Consider the following 20,313-nt stretch of genomic DNA (forward strand, 5'->3'; position numbering starts at 1 on the left):
TAATGAGGGCAGTGCTAACATGTGGAAGTTACCACATGGTTTTCATAGTGTTTTTAATAGTAATAATGAACCTCTATTCAAATGATGAAATGGGTCAAACTTGGGCCACCAAAAATGTGTATGCGAGTTCAGTCCAGTGGAAGCAAAGCTCACCCTTGCATTATAACATATCACATTTAAAGCCAAAGGTTAGACCTTTAATTTTAAAATATTTGAAAACCCCCCACAACAACTGGGTCTTTCTCATGAAGTCTCAATTAATGTGCTCTTCAGCATGTTCAACGGTAAATGCAGTGCATTGAACCCCGGGCAGAGCACGGAGCCTCATCAGGACAGATGTTTGGGGCAAATGGAAACAGTGAGGTGCCATTCAGCCTGGTCATCTATTTGGCCTCATTGGCATTTGCATTATAATATTATGATTGTGTGTCTATTTGGACATATTACAACCCCCCCCCTCCCCCTTCTGTTCCCCCATCTATGCACACCATTGTGTATCCCATAAATTCATTCACAATTACTTATTTTCTCTGTCATCTAGAAACAAAAACATAGCAACCAAAGGAGGTAAAAAAAGGGATTGTTTTCCCATTCCAAAAAAACAAAACAAAACACACTGTCTGTTTTCTGTGCGTTTCACAGGAACCACACTAACGCAAGTATTTATCTTTTTTTTTTAAACGTTCACCCCCATATACATACTTGATTTCCAACTAAAAATGAAACCATATTAGTCCTCTAGTAAACCCGTATTTTAGAGAAACTGATTTTTCAAAACTTTTTTCTTTTTAAATATGTACATAAATCATTATTTGTTTGTTTAATCCTCTAATTACCTCTCCTATAAATACAGTTTGCAAGGCCAATGTGGTGTACTAATAGGCTGGTAAAACTTTGTAAGTATCTAACGGGAATAAATAAGATTGGAATAGCACCTCAAAGAGTATCCAGACAGGAATTACAAATGTCAGTTTACCTGAATACCAAAGAAAAACCAAGAGGAACCAATACGATGCCAAATGTGACAGCTACTTCTCCTGTGAAGCGATTCCCCTGCTGGTACAACAGAATCACAGCAAATTCATGGACATATAGAATAACTAGATTGGAATTAAAAAGTTCTACAGAATTTGCATAAAAGTACCTGAATTTATTAAACACAGAACCGGCTACTTGACGCTTTTGAATCACAGCAGTGTCCGTTGAACATTTAACCTGATTTTCAGTGCTAACAGTGCTCACATTTTCTTTTTTTGTACATATCTGAAATGCTTTTCATGAAAAGTACCAGTCTAGTCATTCTATTTCAAAACACACGTCCAATCAGCAGCTGGTATGGGGAAGACAGTGAGCTATAGTTGGATTGGCTGAGTATCCATACCTTATTGTGTGATGTAAACAATACTGAGTAAACGTGATTGGCTGATTCAAAGAGTGTTTGCAGAAATAGATTGCCTTGAAGACAACATCTGTGCTGCCATCAGAGTTTTGGTTATGGCTGGAAGACGCCGCGAAGGAGTCCTCACTTTGAAAAGGGTGCTGGAGCCTGAAAGGGGGAGAAAAAGAGGGAGAGATAGCTTAGATCGCCACTTGAAAAAACTGTGTGAGTGTGTGTGAGTGTCTGTGTGCGTGTGTGTGTATGTGTGTGCGCAGTCTAAGTTGGGATTTAAGGACAATTAGGAATCAATTATGAATTAGAAACAATGTAAACAATGCAAAACTATTTTTTTATTGTAATGTTTTTGCAACATTTTTATTCATGTATTAATTCTATTTCGTACCCCATCACTTAGAACTGTTTAGCGAGGGGTATCTTCATGACCGGTATGGACAGGAGGAACGATTACACCAACATTAAAACTTTCCCCAGCAACGGTAACGTTAACCAGAACAACAAATACACACGTACATATTCACTGTAATGGTTCACCGATTGCAAGTGAGCTTCAAGCTGATTTTCATATTGTATTGACATGAACTGAACCAATCTGTGACGCGGAGAAAGAAAATCAATCTCGATCCCGATGGAAAAGGGTCAAGAGTTACTTTAAGTCAATTAATAGAATAAAACATGCAACATCCTTTGATTCAGGACTTTTTGGCAATATATTTTCGCAATATGGAGTCCTGTTTGTTTCTCAAAAAGATACTCCGGCATTACGGCTCGTGCTTAGAAAGTGAGACTGACCAGCGTGAAGGTGTCGTAGCTCCTCATCAGCTCCTCCATCCGATACTGTTCCAGCACCACGACTCCCGCCAGCGACGGGCTCTTAGCCCGGGCGCAGTCCTCGCAGTGCACCACGTAGCTCTTCTTGGTGCTGTTCTCGCTGGTCACCAGCAGGAGATCATACACCTCCACCTGCAGAGACACGGTTTATATCACGGCCGCGACGCACACGCACACGCACACTCACTGTTCCCAGGCAGACAGCGAGGCCGGGGGAAAAGATGGAGGCACTCACGTCACACTCATTGCAGTGGTAGGCGGGCTCGTCCTTCATGCGACTCTGGTAGGAGATCTTCTTCCCCGCAGCCACCAGCTGCTCTCGAAGAATCTGGATGTGCTTGATGGACTGCATCAGGCAGTGTCTGAAGCAGAGGGAGGAGGGCACAGGGAAAGATGTGACCCAACACACACACGCACACGCACACACACACACACACACACATATATAGACACGGGCTAAGACGCATCTTACTTGATCATCTTGTAGGTGTCCTCGTCGGTGATCTTGATGGTGCGTGCCACATTCCAGGAAACGTGGATCATGGGAACGATCGACTTCACCTTCTTCACCTCGTTCCACTCGTAGCGCTCCAGGGCGAGTTGGTATTGGTACGCTGGGAGAGCAACAACAAAAAAAGAAGACACAAAACAGTGGTGAGTCTGAAAGGAGGAAGAATAGTCAACATATTTGAGCTGTGATTTGACACATTGTATTTCTTGCTGTAACTGACAGTTGAGTGGTCCCACATTCCAGGCGATGTTGTTGCACCAGCCCAACGCCTGGACCCAGTGCACAGTCCCCGCATTGATCCACACCAGGTCTCCAGGCCTCTGGATGAAGCGGTACACAGGAATGTTGGAGCTGTAGAGGTCTTCCAGGACTGGCCACCAGGACCCTGTTAGGTAGTCTACACCATGCCTGAGGGAAACAATTTCAAACAATGACATTTAGCGAGCGCCCAATACTACAGCTAATTATTGTCTCCGCCGGGCTGGTTGGGGCCACAAGTAATCACACAGCCGAGGGCCTCGCCGCGGTGGCCAGAGACACAATGGGGAGAGCAGTTTGCTCAATTTGATTGTTTTGTACGCATTTTCGAAACAGAAAAATGCAAATATTACAGCAGTGTACGTTACAGAAACTCCTGGAGAAGATCTGCCGTGGACTGAATCGCAGCTTCCTTGTTTCTACATGTGTTCTTAAACAGCCTCTTCACTCACTTCTCACAGAATGTGTTGATGGCGTCCCAGTAGTGCTCATGAACAGCGAACCACTCGCAGTCACCAGGCCCAATGTTGATGTTGACGGAGCAGAAGTTGTTGTTCTCTTGATGACCTAATGAAGAGCGCCAACAGTCCGTTTATTCATTCAAAAACATCAATTGAAAATCAATCAATCTGTGGTTTACGAGCTCCTGATTGTGTTGTCACACACACAGACACACACACGCACACACTGACCTGGCGTGCGGCTGCCTGGCACCTTCATGTAGAGCTGGACAGTGTTCATGCCCAGGATGGTGTGACCGACGTGACTGAGCATGTTGTTGCTGGATTCCACGCGCATGAAAGCTGGCAGCTTCAGCAGCTCCTGCAGTTGAGGCTTCCACCTTATAAAGAAACATAATGATGTAAAACGTGAGACAACAAGGACCCTCATTGAGGGCAGTATGAGCGGGCAGAGGTTAATGACACCATCTCACCTTTTAGGGTCAGAGAGATCAATATTTGTCCCAAACTTTATAATCTTTCCGCCTGTTTTCTGCTCTGAGCTGGGGAACAGAACAAAGTCTTGTGTATTGTTAGCCCATTAAAACTGTGAGTTACTGGTACAGACGGAGCACTGTTTTGCGCTTACCTGGTTGTGCTGTTGGGAGTAACAGGTTGGACTTTGCTGAAGAAGGTCGCAGGGTTGGTTTTAATGCTGCCTAATGTCAGAGCAGCTTTTGTAGCGGCCGTCGTATCTACAGACTCTGTCTCCTCTCCTTCTTCATTCTCGCTCTCCTTCTCCTCCTGTAACACATCTACATGAGCTTAGCTGACAGGTTGGCCGACAGCTAAAAAAGGATGCATTGTTATATCATTATTTACCTAAAGTATGTGTGGATGTCATTAGTAAATACAACAGTAATGGAAAGACACACATGCATCTGAAAGAGTTCATTTCCAAAACCTGCTTTTCTGTATAGCTGTAACAACTTGAAAGCCTTACATCAAACAAGTGACATAAGTGTGCATGTGTTTCCCATTGGAAAGTGTATACAGCGCTACATATTATTACTTTTTAATAATTACAATCAAAACAACTTATTGAAACTTACTCAAAGCTCGAGAGGTATTATACACCAGAGAGGATTCAAAGAAAGACTGAACTTTTGTTCACACTGGTTATTTATCTCAATAATCATCACGGAAGAACATTGTTGTTTTCTGATTCAGAAGTTGTGAGGTTGAGTGCTCCCAGTTGGATTCACCAACATACTGTAAACTTAAACTGAAATAATTAGTTTCAGTTGTTCACAAGAAGATGAGCGTTATATTGATCCCAAAAACTCAGAAACAATTAACAATGTGAGAGGTGAACAAGGGGGATTTGACAGTTATATATATAGAGTATATTAGAAGAGAGAATATTATAGTCTAAAGCCGGTAATGTTGTTGGTGCAACAGAGGATGACACTGGAAAGAGACTCTGAGGTCGCCGTCACAGTGACAAATGTGCCGAATATGCAAATTCAAATCAGGAAATCTTTTTAAATGTTAATTGATAAACCATTTTGATGATGAAATGGTGACTATTAATTTTGCATCATATTCAATATACCAAATATTTACGCTTTCAAATGTGAGGTTATTTTGTCCTGTGATGAAAGACAGACTATCTGTTCATGACTCGGACGACATGTCTGGACCGATCAGATCTAGAAGAAAACTATAAGTACCAGGGAATGGAGAGAATGCCACAAACTCTCTTGCAACTCCCTCATTGCCACTTAAGGATAAATCGGTCTGCACACAAACTTCCTGAATGAGGCCAAATGGAGCATTTATAATTTTTTATTTGCAATACGGGTTCATGTAAATCAATTAATAATGCCTTTTATTCGATCCATATCTGTGTGCATGTGTGTACATGTGTTGGCCAATGTCTACCTGCAGGCTTTCCTGGAAGCTCGAGGCCTGGTACTGAGCATATTTGGCAATGGTGGTGTGCGAGCGGCTGCTCTCGCAGGGCCACGTCTGCGTCGATCCACTTGAATCCCAGTTCTCATCAGCGGGCTGCTGGACCTGAGTCCTCACTTCCACTGGATGCTCCGCATTGGCCTCGACCAACGATTTGGTGGAGAACAGACCAAGGTCTCACATAGGGAAAGGAAAGCACAGAACAGAGGTCATTATCAGATAAATAGTATATTGTATTTTTCTCAAGGCATTGGTTGTGGTTCCAAGCTCAACGCAAAAGGTGTATAAACTGAAATAAGGTCAGTTCATCTGTACTGGACGATTATAAAACACAAGAGAAATTTTGCAAACACATTCAAATTAACATTTCTCTCTCAAAGTTCAGCCTACCGGTGGCAAAGCCATCCCGTCATGGTCGAAGCACACACGTCAAACTCATTGCATAGTAGATCACAAAGACACAATTGTGACTCAGAGTCAACTGTATGTTGTATAACATTTCTCAATTGTCTCGAATGTCATGTGTAAAATATCTGCTGCATCTAGAATAGTCCCCCGTTTTATGATACGCTCCATTTATATCTGGATAATCAACACCTCCTTCCCTTTCTCTTTCCCTGCTCCAATAAACAAAAGGCCCTAATCGTGGCCAATGTGTTACTAATCCCCAAAAACTCATTTAGACTAACTGGAATTTCATGAACCGAGTAACTGGAGTGGGGTGTAAACTTACTAAGGCGGAGGGAGCCGGCAAGACCTCTGATGACAGTCACCGCATTTTTGGGATCAGTGCAGAACTGAAGCAGAACCGGAGAGAAAGCGTCCCTCTTGCTCTCCAACTGCGGAAGAAACACAGAATAATTATGAACATTTGAACGCGGTGACAGAATTTATTTATTTGTTTTGAAAACAAATGAAAAATACTGACAGTAGGTTGGTAACGCGTAGATGTCTTGAAACAAGGTATGATAAGGCAGCTCTCTCTGCTGCTATCGAGAAAACAACCCAAGACACAATTCAAAGATTTACGGCGGCGATTTACTCATTTCTTAGTTCATATGAGAACAAGCCCCGAGGTCTACAGCCATGCTAAAGGCTCACTGAGGCTGTATTTAGGATCATTTGAATATCCCAAAAGTTTGAAAAAACAACCATTGTTCCTACAGTACAAACTTTTGTGGTACATGGCTAATAATTTTTGCTAAATAACGACATTGGCTCTTCCCTTGTCGCATTATTAGAATTGTCCAAGCCATGACCCGCCCTTCTCTGAATATCAGGATGTTCTGACCGTAAACATAGCTCTCACTCCTCTTGCCTAAACCTAACCAACAAAGGGACCTAGTATAAAGAGGCTAAGGGAAAAACAACAACAATCGTTGTAACAATAAGCCTTGAACAACGAGCGCAGGTTCAGTTAAGAATATCATCCTTTTGCACGCTCACACCCAAAGTTGATTTCTCCTGAAGTTTATTTCTGCCGTCCACCAGCTCACGCATTCTCACTCCGAATGTCCTTGCAGCTCCTTGTTTGAGACATCATCTTGGTGCCGTGTCTTACTAAATAGGGCCGTGTCATGTTGCTGCTACATGCGCCCCTCCACCACCCCATCACCCCAGTCCTTGCATATTCATCAGATTCCTCAGATTCATCAGATTCATCAGTCTACCAACAGCGTCTGGACTCCACAGGGGGTTGCACCTCGATTACGAATCTCCCTGTAGAGTCTAAGTGCCAAGGATTCTGTCGAGACTTTCTCGACATATCATCCGTTTATAAAAAACATTTTTCAGAATGTGGGATTTCTAAATAATCGGGTCGTCGGGCAGTATGCTAGCGATGACAATGCTAGGATGCCGATGTTATGTTTTACTCTGTAGAACATCGGAGTTTAGCGCGTCAGCATGCGAAAATTTGCTAATTAGACAGTAAACATGAAGTACAGCTGAGGCTAGTTTTGAGTGTGTTAGAAGAATACATATTTTTTTGTGGTGGATAAAAAGTTAAGAGATCACAATTCATCCTGAGGAGAATGTGAATGTCCGTACATAATCGCATGCCAAGCCATCAGACAGTTATCGGGCTATTTCGATTTGGAGCGAGGTGGCACACCAACTGACCGAGCGTCCGACCTATAGAAGAGGCCGACGTCGCCGTCCATAGAGCCATGCCTCTAGCGTGGCTAAAAACACGTCGTTAGGATTCAATACGTGATGATGCCCCTTGTCGAGCTGGATTCCGTTGGGTATGCTCATCTGCGTGGACTCACATAGATGCTCGGCGTAGGAGGGTTAAGCTTTTCTCGAGGGATGGGGATCTTGGTGTCAATGTTAGGTTTTACAGAGAAGGCGGGAAGCAGGAAAGACTCCTTGAACTTCCCCTTCACCCTCGTCCCCCTGGAAAAATATGACAATAAAAGACTAAATTCATCAAGAGTAACAACTTGGATGTAAAACACATCCAAATAAAAAAGATGCACAAATTTGTTTTTGTCAGCGTACTCACTTGCAAGCTCTGACCACTTCAGCGCCCGTGTTTTTAATGCTGATCTTGCAGAGCGGGATTCTTTTCTCCTCCACCTCCGATATGTTGAATGTTTGTCTTCCAGCACTCTCCACCTTAATCAAGAGGATCTTTAGCTCCTTCGACACGCCCATGGACAATGCTTTCAGTTTCATGGGGTCAACTGGAGCTGCTGAGCATAGTGGTTTGCTTGCTGGTGTGATCACACATAATTTAGATGGCTTGATTGTTACAGTTGACGCTGGGCTTATGGCCTTGGTATTTTTTTGCCCTGCTGCTGAGGATATCTTATTTTTGAACTCTTCCTTCTTCTCAGTTATGATCTTTACATCGGCGTACCCCGTGTCCACTTTTTCTTTCTGGATGTGGTTGGCATGTGGTGTGGGGTTTTCCTGAGTAGTCTGGCCCTTCTGACCATCTTTGAGAGGTTTGGATGACTTTCTGGAGATGACGAGCAAAGAGGACGAAACAGCTTTTTCTTCCAAATCCCTTATTTCATTTGCTTTGTTTTTAGAACAGATGACGCTGCTTTCTTCCGTCTTTATCTTAATCTTGATCTCTCCTTCGCTCTCCCCGTCATTAACCTTTTGTTTCCTCTTCCTGTCTGTACCCAAGCGTTCCATCTCCTCACTGTGTCCTCTCTCTTCCTTGGTGGAGAGAGTAATGAGGCTGGTGAAAGACGCTGTGTGCGAGGTGGTAAGTCTCAGCTTCGCACTCAGTGACCCATCCAAAAGAGATGACTTGTTCTTCTCAGAAAGGATCTCCATATCCTCACCCTCTTTTCTCTCTTTTACGCTGGGCTTGACTTCCTCCTGCTTCTCCTGGACCAGGGCGTCCACAACAGGCTCCCTCAGACTCGTCGGACTCTGGGTTCTCAAAAATGTGGAGGTACAGTGAGTTGGTGACTGATTACTGGATTTGGAAGACGCTGTAAGGTCGGATTGTGGGGAGAAATCCTGATGCTCGTGAATTTCTGGCCCCAATTCAAGAGAAGAGGAGTACTTGACTCCGCTCGTGGAGCCCGCGGGAGGCCTCCCGAATGGACCGCCTCGACATGGGACCCGCTGGCCTCCGAGAAAGGCGGCTAGGCTCTTGAAGACGTCGTCCAAACCCGTTTTGTGGTGGCGAAGCTCACGGAGAAGAGAGCCAGAGGTTCCCTTGCTGCCGTCCACCTCCTCTTCCTTCTCTCCATCGGCAACTTGTTCCGTTGCACAAGGTAGATCACCGAGTTCAGACACGCCATCGTTTGAATAATCAGCCGGTGTGTTTTCACAAGGCTCCTTATTCATCTCATCGGTGCGCTCACTGTCGACAGGAGGAGGAGGAGAGAAGCACTGGGTGGGGCTGGGCTGGAGGACAGGTCTACTTAACACTCCTTTCCCTAGCTCCTCTTCATCTTCTCCAATAGTTGATACTGGGGAGCCCTGCCAGCTGAGAACAGGGGGAGTATTGGAAGGGTTGTCCCCCGTTTCCTTCACATTTCCCACAGGCTGAAGGTCCGGAGCGTTTCTAGCGCCTCCATGCCCGCCTTCTTTGCCGTGGATGGGCCGCTCTAAGCTGATAGAACACGATGTGCTGAGAGGTGCTAAGGCTTTAAATAAAAGAGAGGGAAGTGTGTTATCGGGCTTTGCTTTTGGTCGAGCTTTTGAGCGGGGTGAGACGGCGGTGGGCCTCTTGCTGGTCTGGCTGGGGCATGTTTTCCTGGGAAGAGATCGCTTTAGTTGTTCCTTGACGGGGAGTTTTGGGGGAACTCTGTTCCTCTTGGGCGTTTTGTGATTTCCACATGTTGAGGTGCAGCCGGAATCAGGAGTGTTTGTGGATGGCCTGTGTGTCTTCTCTCCTCGTTCCCTCCTCTCCCTGTGCTTGTGTTTGGGTCGTAACTGGCCTTGATTCTCTGGGGACCGAGTGGAAGTCTCCTTTTTACATATTTTGGCCTCTCCTGAAGATTTGGGAGTAGGGACGGAAGCAAACATTTCGTTTTGTGTGAGTGTAGTTTTCAAGCCTAACTTTCTTTCTCTCCTAGCTGCTTTATCCCTCTTCCTTTTTCTCTCGGCCAACCTTTTTTCCTCTTTTTTCTTATGCCTCTTCCTCTGTTCACCCTTTCTGTTTGTCTTTTGAACTTCCCCCTTCCTCTCCTTTTTCATCAGCTTCTCTGCTTTTTTATGTTCTTCCGACACTTTTTCTGGCTTGATCGCTCTTGATCGGCCGTGGGGGGACTGTCTTGAGCAGAGCGGCTGCAAGGTCTTTCGATATTTTACATCCAAAAACCTGGAATTTAGACCAGTGTGAGATGTGAGAGACGTGGGAGATGTCAGGCTAGGTCTCAGTGTGTAATTAGGACTTCCCTGGAGTTTCTGCTGTCCACTGAGGCCAGGGATAAACTGATGAATGATTGATGGGTCTTTTCTGCCACTGGCAACCGTATAGGAAGGGGGGCTGGAAGAAGCATGTGGACTGCTGGCAGAACAACCTCCATCTTTAGGGCTGCAGAGGAGGGACGAATAAGGAGGAGAGTCTGGATCCCTTGAATTGCCCCTTTGATGACTGCGCTGAGGTTCCTGCAAAGGATTACATCTGTTTAGAATATCAATTACATAGAATCCAGAAAAAAACATGCAGTTTTTAAATGCAATATAAATGTATTATGTTTTTCTTTTTAGAAAAGTGGTATATATTCTACATACTAGGGTCACTAAACAGTATTGGAATTGCACATATTATAATTATGTGTGATGATTGTAAGTCCCCATAGTAACAATATCATTGGAGTGAGACCATTATTTGAAAGTTGACCTCACTGTCATATGGTGCTCCTCAGGTTTTGGTTTCTTAATGTGGTATGTTGGAGGGATTCTTTTTAACCATTTATATAAATTTCAGTGGTCAAACATTTTTCCATTTAGCACCAAATATATGTAACAAATGGTATCAACCATTGGATTTCTGTCAAGACAACTTGACACAAAGTGCTGAGCGGCGTCCCAGCTTTCGGTTGTTGGACACCACTTCTATGTGCCACACACTGTTGACCTGCCATCTCCCCCGAGAGATCCCCCTTCCCTCCTAGCAGACATAAAGGGTCTATGGTAGGGATGGTGGAGGTAGAAGAGGTTGATGATATTATTAGCAGCAACTTGCCTGGTGAAATGGCACAAACTGAAAAGGTATTGAGTGTTGTCAAGTCTACTTTACAAAAAACACACTCAACCTATTTATCTATCGATCCCGACTTTTGTGTCTTTGTGCTATTTAAATGTATATTTCTCACTGTGCTTTGTTTGTGGTGATGGCTCCGGGAGTCCTTGTTCTCAGAAGGGTGTAGCTGCATGTTGTGCGGTAGAGCTCTGGGGTGGCCTGTGTGCCGTTGATCGTAGTAGTGATGGTTTTGGCTGTAAGGCACACGGGTGGGGTCTGCTGGTGATGATGAGATTCTCCGGTCGACCTTCCCATTGCTTCCGTGGTGTGGCGGTCTGCTGCGACAGCTCTGGTTCGGATCCGCTAAGTGTCCCCCAGCCCGCAGTTTAGAGGTTTCCTGCAAATTCAAAAGCTAATAATATAGAAATCACCGACTTTTGTTTTGTTCAGTTTGATCTGTTAGTAATTGTTAACAGACTCTACGCTTACCTGTTGCTGTGTGGTTGAGGTCCGGTGGTCATAGTGGTTGCAATGACCCCCCCTTTCATTAGGAGGTTTCCAGTCATCCTGGTTACAGCGGTGGTGGCGAGGTGGCGATGCGGCACGGGCGAGTGAAGACAAATGCCTTGATCCAGGATCGGATGACTAAACAGAGACGCATAAGTAACCTGTCTTATTATTATTATTATTAATATTATTATTATTAATATTATTATTATTAATATTATTATTATATTTTAAGTAACTTGTCATACTAACTAGAATTTGACCAACGGGTGGTGCTGTTGCACAGAAATAAAAGCCTGTATACAAATAAATAAATAAACTATACTCAACACAAGGAATGGAGGCCAACAAACTTCACCTGATCAGGGCCAGAGTCCCTTCTCCTTTTGGCTGGACATTCGTCCCTGGGGGACAGAGGGTGCTGTGGAGGGGGACTGTGCTGGTGCAGTTGGTCTCGCCGCTGGTGGAGGGCTGGCCGTTTCCAAGGTCCTGGTCTGTTGTTTATAATTCTGCCAGGAAAGATCCTGCTGCAGTCTGAGGGGGCCCATCTCTCTGGTGGGCACTGGAGTTCTCTGTTGTTGCGATGCTGGCGAGGCCCCCCGTGCTGCTAACGGTCGGCAAGAGAAAAGGGGACACAATCAAATGATGACACACTTCTAGCTCCAATAAATAATAATGTTTACTCTTTTGCAAGTAATGTTGTCCTGGAACTGCAGGTCTCACCACAGAGTTGCTGGCATTGTGGTCCCAGTTTGCGTAGCGCTCTCCTGGTCCTGTCGGATAACTGTCGTTGGTGACACCTCGGCTGTGGAATGAGCGCGTGGAGTTGTGATGCCAGTTCTGGGCCTCGAACGACTGCTCCTTTCCCTCCCAGAGACGTAGCGGCTGTCGGTGCCCCTTTGAGACGACCTTGTCCTGGACATGGTTGACTGTCCTCTCCCCCCTGGGCAGAAGACCAACTTAGCAAGAAGTACCATGACAGGTCAAGTATTGTGCTGTTCTGCTGCTCAAGCAGCAAGTACAAGTGAAGTTGACTTTCCAAGTGGTTTCAGGAGAATTGCACGAGAGGACTTATTTGAGCGACTCACCTGTTATAAAAACGACTTGATGATGGGTTATGTGATTGATTGCGCTCTCCATGACACCTTTAGTGACAAAAAAACAAAAACATACAGATATTCTCAAGATAATAATGTTGAAAATGAGTTGAAAATATAGATCACTTTGGACAATAAAAAAAAAGCTATAGTATAGTAGGTTACATGAGGTTAACCAGCAATCAGTTAATTTTTATAAATTAGCTTTGTATAGCCGCTCTTTCTTTGAATATCTAAATCAAGTTGTTCTTGTTGATTGCTAATTTTGCACTGTTGTATCAATGAAACCTCTCTGAATATGGAGTTAATTTTGCATTGCTTGCTAGAAAAGCACTTCTGGTTGAAGGATCACGTTTAAGATCTTGGATTTGTGAGACATTTAAAAAATAATTTAAATATCAGTTATTGTTTGTCGCGCTGTGTTTATGTCATGCAAATTTACTAAAGACACAATTGCTACTATTGCCATGAAATTCAAAAGCGGTCAGCGACAGACATAATCATATTCATTCAGTCCCCCTCAACCACTGCAGCTGAAAAGCTGGACTGAGTCTTCCCACAGCTGCAGCTGAAGAAGTTATAGTTTCATTCAGCAGAACTGCAGATGGGCTCCTGCTTACAGCTGCAGCTGAAGTCATTTTTGTTTCATGAATATGCTCATCACAGCTCCAGTTAATCAGTCAGTTTCATAAAGTGGTGCTTATCGTGAATCAACCAGGACAACAAAAGCTGGATTCCCACCTGCTGGACTGACCCTTGTTGGAAGAGTTCAAGTCTCAAGTTGCGTCAGTATTTGATCCGACGGAGTTGAAATTATCTTTGGGAAGGCTTTGGACGTTTATTTATTTTTTTATCTCGGTGTTAAGGGCTATTATATTGTATCTGCTGTCTTAACCGTTACAGCCAACACAAAAAACGGTGACTCCTGTGAAGCTTAGCGTCTAATTCACGACTAAAGATCATAATCTATGAGAAGTCAAGAAATAGGGAAGAACTACACAGTACAGGTAATACATAAGAACCTACAGCATGCAAAATGACATGTGTGCATCTGCGAATGGACTACTGTCCTGTAAGAATGAAAAGGTGACATTGCAGAAGCATTTAATGTGAGTATTGTGACGGTGCTGCTGCTGACCTTTCTGTGTGGCTCCAGGGACGAATGTTTACGGGAGCCCATTGTCCTCTGTTTGGTCCTCCAGCTGGATAGGAGTCCCATGCGTTACGGCCAGAGTACAGCTCTGCGGGGTGATACATGCAGCCTGAAACACAGATAATGCTTATTACGCAAACAATTTTAACCAATCAGATAGCAGCTTATGCAACGACAATGCCCACCACTTTGCAGCGGAGCTTTATTTCCTCAAAGCTTATTCAGAAGACTGCTCCTCTCACCGATTAATAAATTTAAAAAGGCCAACCGGAAGGGCCCTCTAATCAAGCAATTTAACATCCAATTACAGCAGCAGGTGAACACTAACGAAAAACACGACATGCAGCGACTCACACACACGGGTGTAAAACATGTGAATTTCAGCATCTTCATCCTGCATTTACTTCTGCTTTCACGAATAATACAGTTGACGGTAATCTATTGTTTTTATGAGGTGCTTTAATTAACAGTGTGATACCATAATAGTGCTAAAGTGGTGCACAAAGTACATGTGAACACACTCTCACACACACACCCACACACACACACACACACACACACACACACACACACACACACACACACACATTACCAGTCTTGGTCTGTGTTTGGGAGGCCCTCCACTTCAACCCCAACAGAGAGAGCAAAAAGAGAGAGAGAGAAACATGGATGTCAGCATCATCATTGCTTTACTTTTGGCTTATCTTTCTGGGTCTATAATTTACATATGGGGTGGTGGGGGGGGGGGCATAGTGTCAGCTTGTGCATCTGTGGTGCATTTGATGTACCACATCGTCAGCCAGAGCTGCATTGTGTATTCAGCCTCTCTCTAATCACTGCTACCCAGCAGCCGCCACAGCCAGTGGCCCTCCAATGATAGAAAAAAAACACAAACATGGCACTAAGAAGAAGGGCCATGGCAACCTCACTTTGAGAGCAAAGGAAAGCAGAGCAAAATAAAACAAAGCTGGGCTGCTGGAGTATTTGTACTTCTTTTTTGACATGAAGGGTGCTGATGAATGAGTCTCAAATCAACAGCACCCATCTTCCATCCAGTCCCACGGTTCATCATCAGCTGCTAGTTCATTTGGGCTACGGTCTTCCTTTCCTTTACTTTCATGACACCAACTTGCCCCGCTGAGTATTGAACCACCACACCAGGTCCAATGTTTGGCTGGTCAAGTCCCAACTTCTTATCCTTACCTTCCTCGTCTCATCTGCATATTTTAATTTTGGTTGTTGTTGTTTCCCCCCCCCCCTTTTGATTAAAATAGAAAAGTTGAATTCAAGTAATTATTTGGTCCATGGTCAGGAAAGATGTCTCTTGCCAAACACTTACGTGTTATGTTAAGATGACATTTCAGCTGACCTTGTAAAGATCAACAATGTATTTTGAAGAAAGCTGGACTGTATGGCTGATGGGTTGCACCTCTATATGCATTCATTTCCCACAGCTTTTAATAAATACCTCCCTGAAACCTCCCTTTTTACAAGTTTGTTCCACACGGGTTTGCCTGTGGTTTGCAGATGTGAAGTAACCTTTCCGCCAGTGCTGGATGGGCTAAGTGAGCAACCTCTTCAAGAGTCCATTTCCGACCAGTTGCTAGAGCAACTGAAGCCAGACGGTTCTTCCGACTGAGGCTTTAGGCATTTTAACGTCAACTGCATTTAGATGCATTCTTAGAGCAGTAGAGAGAGGACACAAAACACAAAAGGCAGTTTGTGTGCAGACAATGTTACACGGCTTCCATGCGGTGAATTGAGACGAGATGCATGTATCCTACGCACTGCGTGCCATTAGTTGCTACAAACAGCTGAGCAATAGACACAGCAGGTCTGGCTACATCCACTCTAATCCTCACATCACCCCCTGTTCCACCAACATCCGCTCTTTGAGAGACCAGCTCACTGAGCTTCTGCGATTCTCTGCTAATGCTGAAATAGAGGATCTTTATCAAACGCCATGAAGCTTATAGGAACTTTTCAATTCAATTCAACTCAGTTTATGTTATACAGCCCAACATCCCAAATTACAAATGTGCCTCAAAGGACTTTACAATCTGTACACGTACGCCATCTCTGTCCCAGGACCTCACATCGGATCAGGAAAAACTCCCAAGGGATGAAACCTTCATGAGAGTAACAGAGGAGGACCCCTCTCCAGGATGGACAGAAGCAAAAGATGTCATGTGTACAGAAGGAATCATGACAGAGTCACAACACATTCAATGAGTATGACAGATTGTCGTGCTTTATTTCTCAGAGTTGCCTATTTGTGTCCCAGTGTGTGAAGTTGTGTTAATATCACAACGCTGTCACCGTTTTCTTTATTCATGCCAACAACTTGTAAACGGATTCACAGTTTGTGTGGCGGCGACATTTCTTTATAATTTTTTTAAGTGTGCTCTCCCGTTTCTTTTTACAACCAGTCTGCTGCTGCTGGTAGTTGAGCAACACTACACAGGCAGCAGATACACCATCTGCTGTCGACCCTCCCTGTTGCACACATGGACACCCTGTCGGTACAGTGTTGTAGGAGGAGTCAGCAGTCAGCAGCAGCAGCTTACATTTGATTCTACACAACAATGGCTGTGTGCCTCCAATATCAAACCCATGTGCGCAGGGTTAATTCCAGACATCTGGAATTCATCTCCACGGCCAAATGATGTCATGTGCAAAAGGGGTTAAGTTGCTGTTGGGAGAACCCACTGCTTCACAGTGAGATACGTTGAAGAGAAGAATGTGCAATGCAAACAGTGCAGGGTCAGAGTGTGGCGTGTTCCTGACTTGTGTGATAAAATATTTGTGGAGAGAAACGATGCTGTACAAATGAATCTCTTCCACTTGTTGTGCCGGTGGGTGATGGTAGTTGAAACTGGTTGTTAAACCTGCAGCCTGAACCCCTCAGTCTGCTGCCTCCCTCTCACTCCTGTCACCAAGGAAACCCTGGTCATCTTTTTGGACCCAGAGAGGGGTAGCCATGCATCCTTTCATGTCTCTGCTGAAAGCCCCTGTGACTCTGTAGCTACTGTATGCCTAACCTAATGGTGGATGTATGTGTGCACGTGCATCCCCGTCACCACACTTACCTCGCAATGAGCACCGAGAGAAAAAGGGGGAGACAGGCTTCGGTCCAAATCCAAATCCGATGATGCTGTCAGTCAGGAATAACAAGACAGCAGACCAGTGCAGACTTGGACCCCTTTAAATAGGCGTACTCATCCTCCACAAGCTGGCAAACACAAACACACACACATAGTAGAGGGAATGAGGATATACCATACTCAGTCGGTGCACAGATGTACAAGACAGGAAGGTTTTATTGTCTCAACTCGAGGGCAAGCGACTCTCCGCCATCCCTCAAGTATCACTGCCATTCCCTTCCTTTCTATCCTTTGCCTTTCATTCCCTCCAACACATGCTTTCACATGCATGTGCACTGTTGCAAGCCATCCTCTCTCCAGACAAAGGAAGAGGATGGAATGAGATGTAAGAAAGAAGGGAGAGGAAGGATGGGCCAGTAACCTCTGACAGGCTCTCTATGCTCCTGTCTTTCCTCGGCATGGCCCTGCCCTTTGCTATCTTCACTACTTGTTTCAACAAGGCTCCTTTTCTTTCTTGATACCCAATATTCCAGCCTCTTGCTTTCTCTTTCAGGCTATGTGTATGGCTCTGCCTCTGCCCCACCCTCCCTTTTCTCTGCACGCTGTGTCCTTGTATCCCTGGCAACCGATGATATCATTTAGTCCAGAGCTGGGAGCAAGGCCTCAAGCAAGGAGGGGAGTGTTTGCATGCAAGTGTGATTTTGACATGAGGAGAAAAGGTGGGGGGGGTGGGGGGGATAGTTTATAGGATTGTATGTATACTTCCACATTTCTCTCTTCCTTTCTCTGTTGAGATGTCTGCAACCATTATGCAGCTGCTCTGTTTGGCCGAATAGAAATATGCATATTATTTAGAGAAGAACTGCTCCAGATCTCCAAATCCACTCCAATGTGTGCGCTCATATGGACAAACAAACAGTCTTTCACATTCTTGCATACCTCACACTATTTAGAGCTTCTTGCTAGCTCCAGTGAACCACTGCAGATGTGCACCCCTTGCTGTGACTTTCCGTGTGTGTGCGTCCGTGCGTCTGCGCGTGCGTATGTGTGTGTGAGAGAGGAGTAAGGATACTGATCCTAGACCATAAAAGGAAGGATGGGCTGCAGCAGATCAGACCCGTCTCTGGTGGCTCCTTGGCGAGCTAACATGAGAAGCAGAGACATGGAGAGAGCAGATGGAGCAGAAGCGAGAAGCAGACAGATAGACCGGACAGACAACCCCCTCCGAATGCACGCACACACGCACGCACGCACGTGTGTGTGCGTGTGTGCATTCGGAGGGGGTTGTCTGTCCGGTGTGTGATTGTATTGGCTTCAGCCTTGAAATAGCGGCACAATCACAGACAGTACGCGAATATCAATCACATTTCTAAAAATAACATCCCTGCAGCCCCGCTTCCCTCAGCTCGATCCCCCTTCTCCCTCTCGCTATAATAGCAGCTTCTCCCGGTGTACGCTCCATAAAGCACAGCCCTCTCTGAGGGGTACTGGAATGTACCAAGGCAAGGTCAAGAACGAGAAAGAGGGGTGTCTTTTGCAAATAATGCTAAATGTACAGCTTTTTGTGTGTGTGAACAAAGACTATGGGGCAGGTTAACAGGTTCACGGAAGGCACTCGATGCACATGAGTGTAGGTGTGCGTGTGTGTGTGTGGGGGGGGGGGGGGGGGAGAGAGAGAGAGAGGCAGCTGGCTTGTGTTGGGAATGGTAACCTAGAATCGCACTTCCAGGTGGTTACCTAAACTGGCAGTCAAATCAGCTGGAGGCACACGTTGGGTGCAAGCTGTACGTTCTAAACAAGTAACCCCACACAATTATTTATTTACTTGAAACCGTTCAGGAAGTAAACAAGTGGGAGTCAATGAAAAACACAGCAGGGCTAAAGAGCTTTCTGAGAGACATGTGTTTGCAGCCTGAGCCGAACTTTCAGTGGAGCCAATACTGATTACACAGTTTAGACAAGACTCAAGATGAAGATGTAATCATGACACTGGGTAGCTTATTACTACTGTACGACACACACACACACACACACACACACACACACACACACACACACACACACACACACACACACACACACACACACACACACACACACACACACACACACACACACACATGCAACAGTTCAACGTTCCAGGGAGCACAAGTGTAACCTCAACAGTTCCCCTTCACCACATTCATCATTTCACATTTCTGCTCTTGCTCTCTGTGTGTCTGCACGTGAGCACTGTGTGCGCGCGCGCGTGTATGTGTGTGTGTGCATGTGAGCTTCATGCATGAATGTGCAGCACTGTCTGCAGACACACACACACACACACACACACACACACACACACACACACACACACTGCAGTATGTTCTGCCAAGACAGATCGTTCAGCACAAACACACACATTGGATACCCGCACACACACAGAAGAGAAAAGAAAACAGAAAGGCACGCGCAGACCTCTTCCACACAGGCAGATGGAGTACAAGTAGTGGTATTTACATTCAGACATATGCAAATAGCACATGAAGCTACCCCTCTGCAATGCCTTCTTTTACCTTTTTTTGTGTGTGTGTGTCTTCCTTCTCTCTGGCCCGCGCGCCCCTCTGCTCCCCTTTTCCCTCCCTTTCACTCCTCGCCACCTTGTAACACCCGATCCTCTCCTCTTTCTTCTTTCTCCCCCCTCTCCTCTCCACCTCTTCCTGTTTCCACTCCACTCTCTGATGCTCGGACTCCCCGTGCACACCGATCCATTTACGGAGACCGAAGGGGCGGGCCGACAAGCTGCCAATCACAGGGCGCGAGCCAATGAGAGGCAGCAGAATCTCTAATCTGTGACATTTTGCAGCGAGCTGGAGGAGGCATGAGGAGGAGGAGGAGGAGGGGGGCAGCAGACAGAGGCATGGAGGGGCACTTTATTTCTCTCTCCCCCTCTCTCTGTGCGAGAGAGTGAGAAAGAGAGATATCAAGTGAGAGTTGGAACATGGCCAGTAGCCTACAGTAGAAGAGGCAGCCTATTTCATTTTTTTCCCACAGCTGTAAAATAATCTTTCTTTTCTCTCTTTTAATTTTTTATTTATTTAACTTAATACCACTGGAAGTGGTTGACACTTTTTTTGTTGCAAAACCCTGCAACATAGGGCATTTGCTGTCTTGATTAAAGGAGGAACTGGTCACTGCGCCTCAATGCCCTGTGCATGTCGGCAGACATTTCTCTCATGGCGGAGCTGTGTCGCCAGGTATCTTTCTGGATGAAGTGGGAAGTGAAGCAGAGTGAAATGGGGACGGACGTGCGGCGAGCGTCAGCTGAGCTCAAATGTCAAGCGACAGGAGAACCAGGGGGAGGTGGAGCTAACGGCTCCGGGTTCACGAGGGAGGGTCCATTAGTA

At 45.3% G+C, this 20,313-nt stretch overlaps 1 protein-coding gene across 5 annotated transcripts; it reads right to left on the minus strand.

Annotated features, from left to right (window-relative positions):
• Positions 1-487: 487 nt before the first annotated feature.
• kdm6bb (lysine (K)-specific demethylase 6B, b) lies at positions 488-19,561 on the minus strand. 5 transcript variants are annotated; one of them, XM_056411599.1, is made up of 22 exons: positions 19,483-19,561; positions 16,916-17,058; positions 14,419-14,449; positions 13,812-13,935; positions 12,665-12,721; positions 12,300-12,519; positions 11,935-12,180; positions 11,559-11,714; positions 11,203-11,466; positions 7,917-10,492; positions 7,681-7,807; positions 6,144-6,249; positions 5,381-5,586; positions 4,086-4,240; positions 3,931-3,999; positions 3,689-3,837; positions 3,449-3,563; positions 2,959-3,146; positions 2,700-2,841; positions 2,463-2,589; positions 2,189-2,359; positions 488-1,546 (listed from the first exon to the last, which is right to left on the minus strand). In XM_056411599.1, the coding sequence occupies exons 4-22, from the start codon at positions 13,928-13,930 to the stop codon at positions 1,523-1,525; spliced, it is 5,217 nt and encodes a 1,738-aa protein (XP_056267574.1). In that variant the 5' UTR covers positions 13,931-13,935; positions 14,419-14,449; positions 16,916-17,058; positions 19,483-19,561; the 3' UTR covers positions 488-1,522. The 5 variants fall into 5 exon arrangements, with proteins under 5 accessions (XP_056267574.1, XP_056267571.1, XP_056267573.1 ...); XM_056411596.1 differs by having other exon boundaries at positions 7,681-7,831; XM_056411598.1 differs by having other exon boundaries at positions 11,935-12,183.
• Positions 19,562-20,313: the final 752 nt, after the last annotated feature.

The sequence above is a fragment of the Pseudoliparis swirei genome, chromosome 3 (genome assembly GCF_029220125.1).
Source record: "Pseudoliparis swirei isolate HS2019 ecotype Mariana Trench chromosome 3, NWPU_hadal_v1, whole genome shotgun sequence".
In the NCBI taxonomy this organism is placed as follows: Eukaryota; Metazoa; Chordata; class Actinopteri; order Perciformes; family Liparidae; genus Pseudoliparis; species Pseudoliparis swirei.